Here is a 13,503-nt window from a genome sequence, read left to right as displayed (position 1 = left end):
ATTCACATACTTGTTAAGTAATAAATAGAGATTTATTATTGAGTGTAGAATAGTATTGAGGATTATTAAAATAATGTGAATTGCCTTGAAGTTAAACCAATATTTTCTTTTCGGTAATAAATAACGAATGTTGGTAACCGAAAACGTTGCTCGGGGTGGATGAGTACCAATTAATCCTTCATAACAAACAACACCTTTTGGAATAGAGGAGTAGAAAATTGGTAAGAAGCAAGCTGTTATTACGTTAAGTTAATACAAAATAAGCAAAGGGTTTTTCTTTACCCTAATTATATTTAAACAACAAGATCTATACAAGATTTACGATCGTCTCAATAGAAACTATATGAATTATATTTCAGCGAATTATTAATGTTATAAAACAGATAATATATGATTTAAAGTGGATTTTGGATTTGTTTTGAAATCTGAGTCATATTTATTGTCTTACAATTACATATTTCAATAAAAAAAAATGTAATTTACTATAGTAAAAATTAAAATTATGTACATTTTAAACTATTTAAATACAGGTATCTCTCGATTAACTAATAACATTACACGAAATTATTTTCGTTTGTTTTCAAAAGTGAAAAATGCTATGACCAGAAAACGTTCTTCGTAAAGAAAATAAAGTTTGATTAAATAAACAGTCAACTTACATAAAAACTGAATTCCCAATATTAGTCTAAAGTTGATTGTTTTTGCTTTTTCTCCTTCATTTATCGATTGTCTATACAGAGTTCATCCATTTAACACTGATTGCTTAACATCTTCCTAAATCAAGGTCATTTACACTAAAAATATAGCGTTTCAATGTCGTAAACATCTTACAAAAATATTTAGTTGTTAATATTTTTGGCATGAAATTGAACTTGTTTAATTTTGTCTTTATTTTCTTTGTTTTTGTTGTTAATAAGTTTTTTCTAAATCTTTTACTGAATACTGATGACTTCATTAACATTTTCTTAACTTAATTTCTAATTTCTTGAATGTTAGTTTCTTCTTTTAGTACAAATCTCTGACCTTTTATTAGTAGAGGTAAAGTTAACCGGGGAATGAGGGTACTAAAATTAATTAGACTTTTTATCAAACTAAAACAAATCAAAGAAAAGGAAACCACTGAACGAAATAGTGTATGGTTTTAAGTGGTGGGACTGATAAGGTCTAATTAGTAGGTAGAAATAGGGTTTCATTGATAAATACAAATCTGACCGACAAATATTTTCCATTATTACATTAGATTAAATTAGTGTATGTCCTTTATTCTTTATGTATTGAGACTATAACAATTCTAACAATAACAGTCTTTTAATATCTTTAATTAAATAATTTATGAATGAGTTGAAATAATTGAATATTTATTAAAATATTCGATTTAAATATCTATATTTTATTCATTCCATAATAAATAATGAAAGTTTGAGTTGAAAAGTGTATGTTAAATTTATTCCTATCAAAATATATTGACGATAATTAAAGTAATTTGTACGTTAAACCAATATTTTCCTTTCGAAAAAAAATAAATAAATAACGAAAAATTTAATGAAAAATGACGTTAGGGGTGGAAGACCACCAATTAGTCCTTCATAGTAAACAACGTGGAAGATGAGCGGTAAGTGGTCATTACATAATAAAAAAAGGGGACCACATCACCCTTATTATATTTAAACAAGATCGGGTCAAGATTTACGGTCGATCGATAATCACCAAACGGAAGTACCGAACGCGTTACGTAAGCGGCCCTCGCGGCCACTTATTACGTCGGGCGTATTAGAGAGGTCGCTTTCGTAGATGACCGGAGGCGGGACATTCGAACTGAGAAGATCTACGACTTCGAAAAAGAAGAGCACACCGAAAATCCGAACCTCAACCTTACCATTAAACCTCCTCACTTAATAACAACCGTATGGAAGAGTTATTTGTTCTTCGCTGTTTGTCGAGCGGATCGCGTAGTAATGATGGTGATTCCATCAAGATAACTGTTCTTGCGTACATTAGCATATCCGAAAAGAGTTTAAACCCATCGCAAATTCTTGCTGAAATACACCCATCATTGCTATTATCATCATTTAGTTTTTTTGAAATTCCCTCCTTTTTTTATGTAATATAATTCGGATAATATACAGCGATAATTGCGCGGTTTTATACGTGTCTGGATCATTACGATCTATAAAACCAAGCCTCGATAACAGTTATTTTACTTATACTTTATGAAATTGATAAATTGCAGACTCGAAGTTCACGAAGCAACATCACTATTATCATCATCATCATAATCATCATTATTCTTTACTCAGATTTCACGATCTTCGGCAATCCTTTATTGCCTTCGTCTGCGACAAATCTAGCATGCAAATTTATCAAAATGTTTGTTTCTCTTTTTGTGTATACACATATATTATACTACATAAAGCACTTCGTCCTTTTTATATTTCAGTTACCTTCGTCCTTGTCGCTGCTAAATCTCTTGCAATTTCCCAATCGGCATTTAATCGCGCCGCAGTCCACTGTAATTTTCTGATTAAACATACCGACAAGTAAAACGAAGTAACAATTACGAACGGATGAAATTGTATTCCTGCGTTTATCAAAACCCTTGGCGTATGCAAATTATTAAATCCATTTTTCTTTTTTTATAGTCGTTTTCAGAATTCCCCAACGATCACTTCGCAATCGCGCCAAAATGATCATAAAAGTTTACTTGCAAAAAGAAACAAGAAAAATTAGAATTTATAACGTTAATTATTTGATACTTTTTTTTTTAATTTATTACTGGAAATTAGGAAATGCTGCAACTGCGACAGCAGGCTTATTAGAAAGGTCATAGTTTTATCTTTAATTTGCATATTTTATAATCATATTAACGAGCGTGGTTATCGAGTAATTAAATAAAACTTGAAGATGTGTAAATCGAAAAATTTAATACTCGAATTTGTTTGCTTGTTACAGGACTATAGGAAATACTGCAAAAACCATGGCTTATACAAATTATTAAATCCATGTTTTAATCGTTTTCTCCAGAATTTACCAACAATCACCTCGCAATTGCGCAAAATGATCGCAAAAGTTCACTTGCAAAAAGAAACAACAAAAATTAGAATTTATAACTTTAATTATTAGATACTTTTTTTAAGAAATTTATTACGGAAAATTAGGAAATGGCACAATTGTAAAGGTAGGCTCATTAGAAAGGTCATAGTTTTATCTTTAATATGCATACTTTGTAATCAAATTAGCGTGTGTGGTTATCGAGTAATTAAATAAAACTTGAAGATGTGTAAATCGAAAAATTTAATACTCAAATTTGAAAGCTTTTTATAAGAATATAAGAAATACTACAACTCTATATTAGGGATCATTGGAAAGGCTATAGTTTTATCTTTGATATACATATTTGACGGTCTAATAGGTATACGTAGTGTAAAGAATACCTCGCATAGTACGGTTCTACTAATGTGCAGCACTGTTTGAAACCGTACCAATCGAGGACTTTAAAAATAAACAACACAATAAGAGGCTTGACAACTTAAATGAGGTTGCTTCACATTTTTAATGGGTTGCAAAATGACAGCTGTCATCTTGTGTTAAAGCGAGCAATTGCTAAAATTGTCTTAAGAATTGTGTACAACTACGAACAAATATTAAGGAGAGAGAAACGCTGATCTGGATAATGAATATAAGATAATTGAATGATTGAGTCTTTATAAAGATCAATAAAATAAATGTAACAAATTAATTAAGTCCAATATCCATCGAAAATCATAATCACCTGTTAATACTGCTTCTATATACTCAATTATGATGCTGAACATATAACTTAACGAAATGGCATTCCTAATACATATATAATGGCGCACTAAAGTAGATGCAAATAGTAATTAGAACATTAAACTGAGCGTAATTACGTCGGCAATTAGGATAATGAGGAGGAGGCTGTCAAAAATGATGGCACCTATCATTTATTGGCAAAAAAGGGGAGATAATTAAATGTGAAGCGAGCGCCAAAAAAGAAATGAGACTGAAAATAGAAATTGTTAGGCGGATTATGAATTTTAATGTTTACCTGCAGCTGTACAAATTACGTTGATGACGATATTTATGTCGAAGAAAAATTACATAAACGACAATAATTGTTTGTGGAAGAAGTAAATTATTTCTTGCTTCAAGCTACTACCTAAAACTATTTGACAAATGTATTGCATATGGCGAGAATTATGTAGTAAATAATAATTTTATCTTTAATTTTAAAAAAATATATCAAAAAACTTGAAAATTCTTGATAAAAGTAATACAAATTAATGTGCCTCTAACTGTCAAATATAGTTAGAAAATTAATAATACAGATGTCGCCGTTTCAGTATCAATTGTCATTTTTTGTTTTGGAAATTACAAGTTTATATAATAATTTTGTTTGATAATTTATGCTACATATTACGCAATATTTGTCAACTTGATAAGAAAATATTTCAAATTGACAACTTGTACAAGTACACCTGATATTACCAAATATTCGACAACTTGATGAGCAAGTATTTCTAACCAATATTACAACATTAATACTATCACGTATTATAAGCATTAATTATGGAAATAATATTCATTTAGAGACATTTTTCTTTGTAGAATCTGGTGATCAGTATGATTTAATCTTAAAAAAAAGTTGTCTAAATACACTTTTCACGCTTTCAGAGATAAAAATCTGATTAAATTCCGATTCAAGTTCCAGCCCTAACGACACGACAAAGGCATCATAAATTCCATCCAGCTCATTAATTACGAGCCGACAATGACAGTTGAAGCGAGGCTAACCTGTTCATCTGTCAGAAGAGCAGAAGAGAAGAAACGTATGAAAGAATGGTAGAAAGAAAAAAACGAACGAGAGAAGCTTATCCAAAATAAATAATTATATGGTTCTTTATAGCCACCGGCCCATTTTGGATTGACACGAGCCGCCGTTTTATACATCCGAAAATTCACCGATCGTTGCGTAACATTGATCTGAATATTTGTAGTGGACGGAGCGCGCTCTGTAATTAATAAATTTCCTATTAGGCGAAACGCTAAATTAATTATTGGAGATGGCGTGTAATCATTCTAAACGCGGGATTAAAGAGCGACCGAACGGACTATAAATAATTTTACATAATTATCAACTGTAAACCATAATGTAATTCATTCAATAAACAAGGCATTCCTGTTTGTTTTCTTCTTTATTTTTGGCTTAAGATCGTTTTTAATTTATTAAGTATTTCTAGAATCATTTAATCAACAAGTTTTCTTACTTCACAGAAACTTTGTATGTCATTTTACATGTATCTAGTAATTAATTTAAAATTAATAAAAAATCTATCAACATTATTCCAATAGATATGATTAGATTAGTATTAGTTAATAGAAAAATATCTTGGAAAAGTTACCTTCAAATTGATTTCATAAAAGATAAGAAATAAGAAAATGTTCAAATAGATTATTAAATTAATTAAATAATGAACATCATTATTATAAATCTTATGTAAATTAGAGTATTATAACTATTAACTGTGAAATCCAAAAAGAAGACATAATTACTATTATTAAATCATTTAATTTTTTTTTCAGTCTACCGTTGATTTTCTCATCAAATAAATTATGTAATCAGAACTATAGTAAATTTGCATAGCTTGAGGTGTTTCCTTTATAATATCCCGATTTTCTCGATCCATTCAAACTGTTTAGTCTTGGTTCATTCTTCTCACGGCGGATGATGATGTTTTATTTTATTTTTATTAAATTCTCGATGGTAACGGTCAGTTCGAATGATGACCTTGCTCCGATCTATTACTTTTCGTAACATTTACTATTTCCGTGATTTATGTAACATTTTTTTAAATTTAGTTAACATTTTCGTAGTTGCTGTACTTATATTGTTGGTTTGTTGTGATAAGGAATATGTTGTGATACCAAGAATCGAAGTCTGAGTGCGTTATTTGGTTAAGACTTTAAGAGGTTTGCGAATTCTTTTCCATGACTCATGGATGAAATGCATGGATGCGGCTCCGGGAATTCTGCGCCTCAGGCAGCAGCTCAAATGCTTAAGAGCGTAAAGAGTAGAAATCTATTTGTTCGTGTCTCTTCGTTTTGCGGAAGAACATTTTATTGTTACTAAAGTGGTCTTATTTACTACTTAAGATCATTACGGTTATATAAAGTATATAGTCTAATTTGATAATAATAAACTAAGAAAACTTTTTTTAATGTTGCTTAGAAATACTTGTTCATCAAGTTGTCGAATATTTGGTAATATCAGGAAGTAGTATAAATTATCAAACAGAATTATTATATATTCATGATACAAATAATTGCATAAGTTGTCAATTAGAAATACGTAGTCATGAATTTGACAAATGTTAGATAATATGTAAAAATACTTGTACAAGTTGTCAATCAGATATTTAACAAATATTACGAAGGATGTAGGAATGCTTGTACAAGTTATCAATTAGAATTATTATGTAATCATGATACAAATATTTGCACAAGTTGTCAATTAGAAATACTTATTCATAAATTTGACAAATATAAGGAAGTATATTGGAATACTTGTACAAGTTGTCAATTAGATGTACTGGATTTATATAAGCAAATATCACGTTTAATCATAACGGAATATTACTAAACTGCATTAAAATCGTATTCCTATTAGATCTATCTAGAACATCTTCATAAATTTGATAATCCTGTACATGTATATCGTACATAACAAATCATAGACACCGAAGCCTCTCTAACCTGAGATTATCGACCATTCAATGTTCCATAGATATTAATTTATTGATGATTCGGAATCGTAACTCCTTTCGATTTATTATTATAGATGATCAATTCACTTCCTATATAATATTTAAAGTATAGTAGCAAAACTACTAACTTTTTATTGCAGTAAAATTGTAATTAAAAAAAATGTGTTTTAATGATGATGACTGGAATTTGCTTCAAAAACTTGTATCCCCTTCAGTACAAAATCAAAAAATGTTGCAGCCACTCTATTAGTCATAAGACATAAAAATGACAGTCAGATGACATCACAATAAACAATGACAGCTGTCATTACATAGCGTAGATAATATATATATGACAATACTTATTATCAAAAAAAAAGATAATTTCATGCTCATTTATTTTTTTTATATTTTTCCAATTAATTATATTGTAGATGTTCAAATCTTATTAAATAGTAATTTATTTTGATCGTTCTATAAAAATATCGCTTGTCAGCAAGGAATGTTTACTGTAAACGAAGAGAAGTCAATTCCTCCTTGGAGGATTGTAGACAACTCCTGCACATTTTATCCCTCACAAGAATTTCCGTAAAACAAACATAGCGGAGGTATACATCTTGAGGGGGAATTTCCGTTTGCTTATTTATTGAATTGCATCTGCGGCGACCGAACGTAGTAAACTCGGCTCCTGCGCGCCGTTTTTCATCCTGCCGACGAGAGAAAGAGAGTCCTTGGCAAAAATTATTGACTCCTTTCCCGGTCTTCGAAATAATTCATGGGAAATACACACATCCAAAGACGTATCATTCTCTTCTCTCTATCCTCGTATGTGTACAAATGTACGAGTATATAGCTACGTATGCGTAGCCAGATAGTTGTTTATTCAGTCTTGAGAAGGTTCTCATGTATATTTCTTTATTTACCTTACGTATTCACGCCGTTAACTTAAAATGCAAATGCAAGACGCAGCGAAAAAATAAAAGGAATGAAAGAACTAGCAGAACATGGTGGAATGGTTGGAAAATATGTGTGTAAGTAATACGAGTTCCAGAGCGCAAATTGCACCTAATGTTCTTTAATTGAGACGAGGGCATTCTCTTCGCTGCTAGTCTCTTTTGTATGTCAGCAGGAGAACTGTACATTCCTGCAAGCGCCGTGCACATCCTAAAGAGGATTTGATTGATTTCACTTTGTTATTAACAATTATTCATATTCATCTCTCGGACTAGGTTATTTTGGTCCATTGACTTCTCCATATCTTCATCAATATCCTTTTCACAATTACATTTTTAAAACTTATAATAATATCAACAATAATTTTCTTTTCTCGATTTTCAGTATTTGGATATTATCAAAAAATTAAGAAATTTTACAGCATTGTTTTTCAGATATTTGAGATTTATAAAAATTCATGAAATTTTCAGAACATGATAAAAATGCATGAAATTGATTGAAAATATTAAAATATATTTAATATTTATTCATAATACAATGGAAATAAAGTATATTAACATAGATTTTCATTACATAATTGATTTTCAGGTTTATAAAATTTCATGAAATTAGTGAAATATTGGAATATAACTTTTTTTATATTTATTCATAGTACAAAATAATATTAACATTGATTTTCATTACACAATTGATTTTCAGAACTTAATATTTATAAAATTTCATGAAATTTTCGGAACACGATAAAAATTAAAGAAATACAACATTTTTAAAACTACATCATATTAACATTAATTTTTATTACACAATTGATTTTCAGAACTAAAGATTTATAGAAATTCATAAAATTTTCAGAACATGATACAAATTCATGAAACTGATTGATAATACTGAAATATACAAATTGATTTGTGTTACAATTAACTTATTCAAGCAAATTCAGTTTTAATATTTTAAAATTCAGGAATTGTAACAAAATTAATTGAAAATATTTTAAGATTTATAGAAATTCATAAAATTTTCAGAACATGTTACAAATTCATGAAACTGATTTATAACACTGAAATACAAATTGATTTGTGTTACAATTAACTTATTCAAGCAAATTCAGTTTTAATACTTTAAAATTCAGGAATTGTAACAAAATTAATTGAAAATATTTTAAGATTTATAGAAATTCATAAAATTTTCAGAACATGTTACAAATTCATGAAACTGATTGATAATACTGAAATACAAATTGATTTGTGTTACAATTAACTTATTCAGGCAAATTCAGTTTTCATATTTTAAAATTCAGAAATTGTAACAAAATTAATTGAAAATATTTTAAGATTTATAGAAATTCATAAAATTTTCAGAAGATGCTACAAATTCATGAAACTGATTGATAACACTGAAATACAAATTGATTTGTGTTTCAATTAACTTATTCAGGCAAATTCAGTTTTAATATTTTAAAATTCAGGAATTGTAACAAAATTAATTGAAAATATTTTAAACTAAAATTTCGAATGCAAATGTAAATTACTTACAGATAACTAGACAAACCGTAAATGCATCAAAAGGATGGTGATTAAGTTGAAGAATCCGGCTGGGCATTAAATTATGCAATAATGTGCGGCGTGTGAATTTTGAGGAGAAACGAAACTGGTTAGAGTCTTGTAATTATTGCGGAATTTACGACGCTTTGTCGCACCATTTGAATATGCATGCGCGCATTTAATTACTTAATGCCATCAATAAAATGACGAATTCGACATTAATAGTGGTCCTTTTTTCCCGAATGTTTCAGATACGTTTTATTGGCTCTCTGCCTAGCAGGAATCTGCATCGGTCTGACGGAATGCAAATCCAAGAAGAACCACGATCTTCTCACCAAAATTGGACTGGCACGAGTCCGGGCACCGAACAGCCATTACAGGAAACGACTTGCGGACGAATCCAGGCACCACAGCAGATCCGACGATTCCCACATGTTCGTCATCAAGTTACCACCAAACCCGCATTACTACGTCCACAACAGACCCAACTCGTACATGGAACCAGAGAATAAAGTTCCAGTAGGTTTCAAGAGCAACGGAAAACCGGGAAAGATCTACCATTGGAATATACCTGTCATCAAGAAGATAGCCCAATCCAAAGCCAAATCGAGGAAGAGCGACGATTCGATGATTGTGGACATCAAGCATACAAACTGGAACGACGTTTTGGATAAACCCTTGACGAATCCTAGCAGCTACAAGAAACCCTCGTACTACGTTCCGGCGAAGCTGAAGAAGTCATCGTTCTTCAAGTACTTCCCAGGAAACGGAAAACCGAAATCCTTCTACGTGATCGAAAAGAACAAGAGGAAGGCGCATCGCCACAAGCTGCTCGATTGAAATGGCTAAATATATATAAATGTATACACTATTTAATGAAAGGAAATCGAAAAGACTTTGTGCAATACGAGTGCTGGTTATATATAAAAAATAAGAAAACATACAATATAAATATATTTTTGTGATTATATAACAATTTATCTGTTCTCCTTCTACAAGTTCGTTTTCGGCATATCAATTAACATAGGTTAAGACCTTTCCACACTGGAGGATCATTACATAACAAGAAATATATGATTACAACAAAAGCACGAACGATATTTGAAACAATGTAAATAAATTTGTAAAACTCGTCAACAATTCATAATTTCTTTTAATTACTACTTAAATATATTAAAATACTCTTAAACGTATTGAAAAAATGAATTTTATCATAAAAGCAAAGAAACTGATAGAAGCACTCGTGTCGATTCAATTTTGTTGTAAATACTTAACAAGTTCCTCCAGTGTGGAAAAGTATATTTATATACATTTGGGAAGGGTTTTTACCTCACAAAGCCATCCTTAAATGTAATTTTCTTTCTCTCTGTTAATATTATAACTATTATTTAAATTATTGATTTTGCACATCTGACTGATTTAATGGTAAATTCTTCATCACATTAGATTTTCTACCCAATTATTATTATTATTTTTATATATATAATGTTTTAATTTTTAACATTCTAACAATGATTAAGTATAATAAAAATTAGTGTTTTAGGTACTACGTCTTGTTATTTGAATCCCTTTTCTTCCCTTCATCGGTTTTTCCACGTTGTATGTGAGTCACGCGTTAGTCACGCCGTCGAAGATGAGGTTACATAATGCAAGAAAGCGTCGGAGCTTTCGCACCACACGTTTCGTAATAATATAATTGCGAAATTAGTGTCAGAGATCATTTTGCACTCGTAAAGCTGCCTTCGTGGAAACTCGCAATTAAGCTTGATTAAAAACGGGCTTTTGAGCGGAAAAACATTCGCCGCAGACGAATAAAGGCCTGCAAACGATTTAATTCTTTAAGTTAAGTGTCCGTTTTATTTGTTTGTCAATTTAAGTGAAATTAATGTGTAGCTTTTAAATACACAACCCTTAATGGTTTGGAATTAGTTTTAATTGATAACTTCGTATTTCCAGAAAATTTACAATTATAGTTTAAATTTTTTTAATCATTCGATTCATGATTCAATTGCTTTTATATTTTAATCAAATATACAAAAAATAGTTAATAGTTAATAAAATAAACGTATAGTATAAATATAACAATGATCGAAACATACTTAAATACAAATTATAATTTCTATTAAATTTTTAATAAATAAATATATTCTTTTCACAATAATTACATTAGTTTCTCTTCAATTGACAATTTTGGTAAAAGATACGTATATTATGAAACAAACGTATTTCGTATCATATTCACAATAAGTCTATTTTGTCTCTATTCATTTGGTAAATTTTATTAGTTTTACAACTTATTTATATACTTTTCATAATAATTTGAGTTTTTTTTCTCTTAAATTGCAAAATTGTACAAAAATTTACATACTAAATAATAAATGTGATGGATTTATTTATTGGATTTTAAAAAATGCTATTTCTTTTTGTCCCAATATTTTTTTTTAAATGAACCAAAAATACTTTCTATTTACATAATTTTCATGATAATTTAATGTTTGCTACCAGTTAATATATAAGAAATACTTATCCAATATACATAAAATTTATTTACAATAAAAGTAAACCTGAAAAATTTTTCTTAGCAAACAAAAATATTATTAATTTTTAATAAAGTTATACTTTCCCGGTGGATAGTTTACCATTATGATGATTAGATTTTTAATTTGTTGGTTGGCTGTCGTCTTGTATGTTAACTTCAGTAGTATATTCATGCTCTGCGATTCCACTATTTCCTTTCACTGTGAATCTGCTGCTATTCTTAACACTGTCATTGTCCATCGACTTGGCTTCAGGTCCATATGCTGAACCTCATTCATTTCACAGTTCATCTCTGATGAACAATGGCCCTATCACTGCAAGCAGCAAGAGGGTTCACAAAGGGACAGGATATGAACCTGTGCCCACTAGATCGTGGGTAGGATAACTTAATCATTCGGATATTAGTCGTCCATTTATAATTTATGTACAAAGAATTTTATCAAATTTCTGATAATTAATTTAATTACTATCTTTTTTATTAAAAGTTTTATAAAAAAAAATAAACTAACACATCAAAATTTTATTTGTTTTTATTTGTCAACAATAAAAATTCAACAAAATAACAAAATAATTTAACAAAAATAATGTATAGAAGGGAATGCGACCCTCATCTCGTGTTTGAGTTATAGCATATAAATCTTTTTCCACTCGCACTGCGGGTTCTCTCTGAATTACTTTCCTCCCCATTTGAACAAATTTCATACGTCGTTTAGCACTTGATGCCATATTTTAAAAACATCGCAAACAGAAATGTAGACAGAATTCGTACTATGTTATATAATTGAAAAAAAGCTTGTAAAATATGATTAATGTACTGTAAGAGAACAAGTTCATCCATTCATGTTTTTCAAACCAATAAAATTGCTTCAAATGTATAAAATTCTTTACATTTGTTACATTGAAAAATGAAGATTTTAACTTCAAAAGTAAGTATTTTCCTAAATATTTATTTATTCTTCAAGTGTGATTAACAAATCTATTTATTTTAAAAATATTAAATTAATTGTCACTTTTGTAACACCGTAAAATATGCACAAAATATGTAAACGTTGATTATTTAAAAGAAATCCAAAATTTGATAATTTTGTAATACATCATTATTTAATTAAATTTTCAATATAATTAATGAAAAATTTCATTGAAGATTGATAATAAACCTTGATTTTAATGAATTTAAACGATGAATAAAATTTTAATAAAAAGATCTTTTAATTCAAATTTCTATGCGCGTTTGTATGTAGGAAATGGTGACTAGTTAAAATATTTATTGTAATCTTGAACGTGGTTATCCAAGCATGGATTCGTTTAGAATGAAAAAAAAAATGTAATTTTAAATACCCAGAGAGCATTGAATAAACAAGATAATTGGTCTTATCCTGTTGTTTTTGTATATAAAAAAAAAACAATAATAAAAATACATAAGGTAAATAAATGTGTGATTCAATTCCGTTTTCTATTATTTAAAATTCTGGATAAAGTCATTAAATTTGTATTAACTCGGTTGCTCTTTCGTTTCGTTTCGAAGCGTTGCTTTATTTACATACGTCGACTGCACACACATGCACAAACCATGGCAATGGGTGGTCGTCTGGTTTTCATGGTTTGAGCGTGGAGAAAAGGATAAAATTACAAAATTGAATGGAATCAAAATGGAATTACACTGATCCCAGCTTTAATTGCTGGAGGATCGGGAAGCAATTACGATTTTCGAT

At 29.3% G+C, this 13,503-nt stretch overlaps 1 protein-coding gene across 1 annotated transcript in view; it reads left to right on the top strand.

Moving 5' to 3' along the window:
- Positions 1-10,399, top strand: part of LOC108567009 — a 42,871-nt gene extending 32,472 nt beyond the window's left edge. The window contains exon 2 of the mRNA XM_017927188.1: positions 9,505-10,399. Coding sequence (XP_017782677.1) covers positions 9,505-10,093 — 589 coding nt within the window. The 3' untranslated portion in view covers positions 10,094-10,399. The remainder of the gene's footprint in view (positions 1-9,504) is intronic.
- Positions 10,400-13,503: the final 3,104 nt, after the last annotated feature.

This window comes from Nicrophorus vespilloides, unplaced genomic scaffold (assembly GCF_001412225.1).
Source record: "Nicrophorus vespilloides isolate i.1.1-1 unplaced genomic scaffold, Nicve_v1.0, whole genome shotgun sequence".
Classification (NCBI taxonomy): Eukaryota; Metazoa; Arthropoda; class Insecta; order Coleoptera; family Silphidae; genus Nicrophorus; species Nicrophorus vespilloides.
Note: the sequence above shows the minus strand (reverse complement) of the source record. Positions and strands in the feature narration are given on the sequence as shown.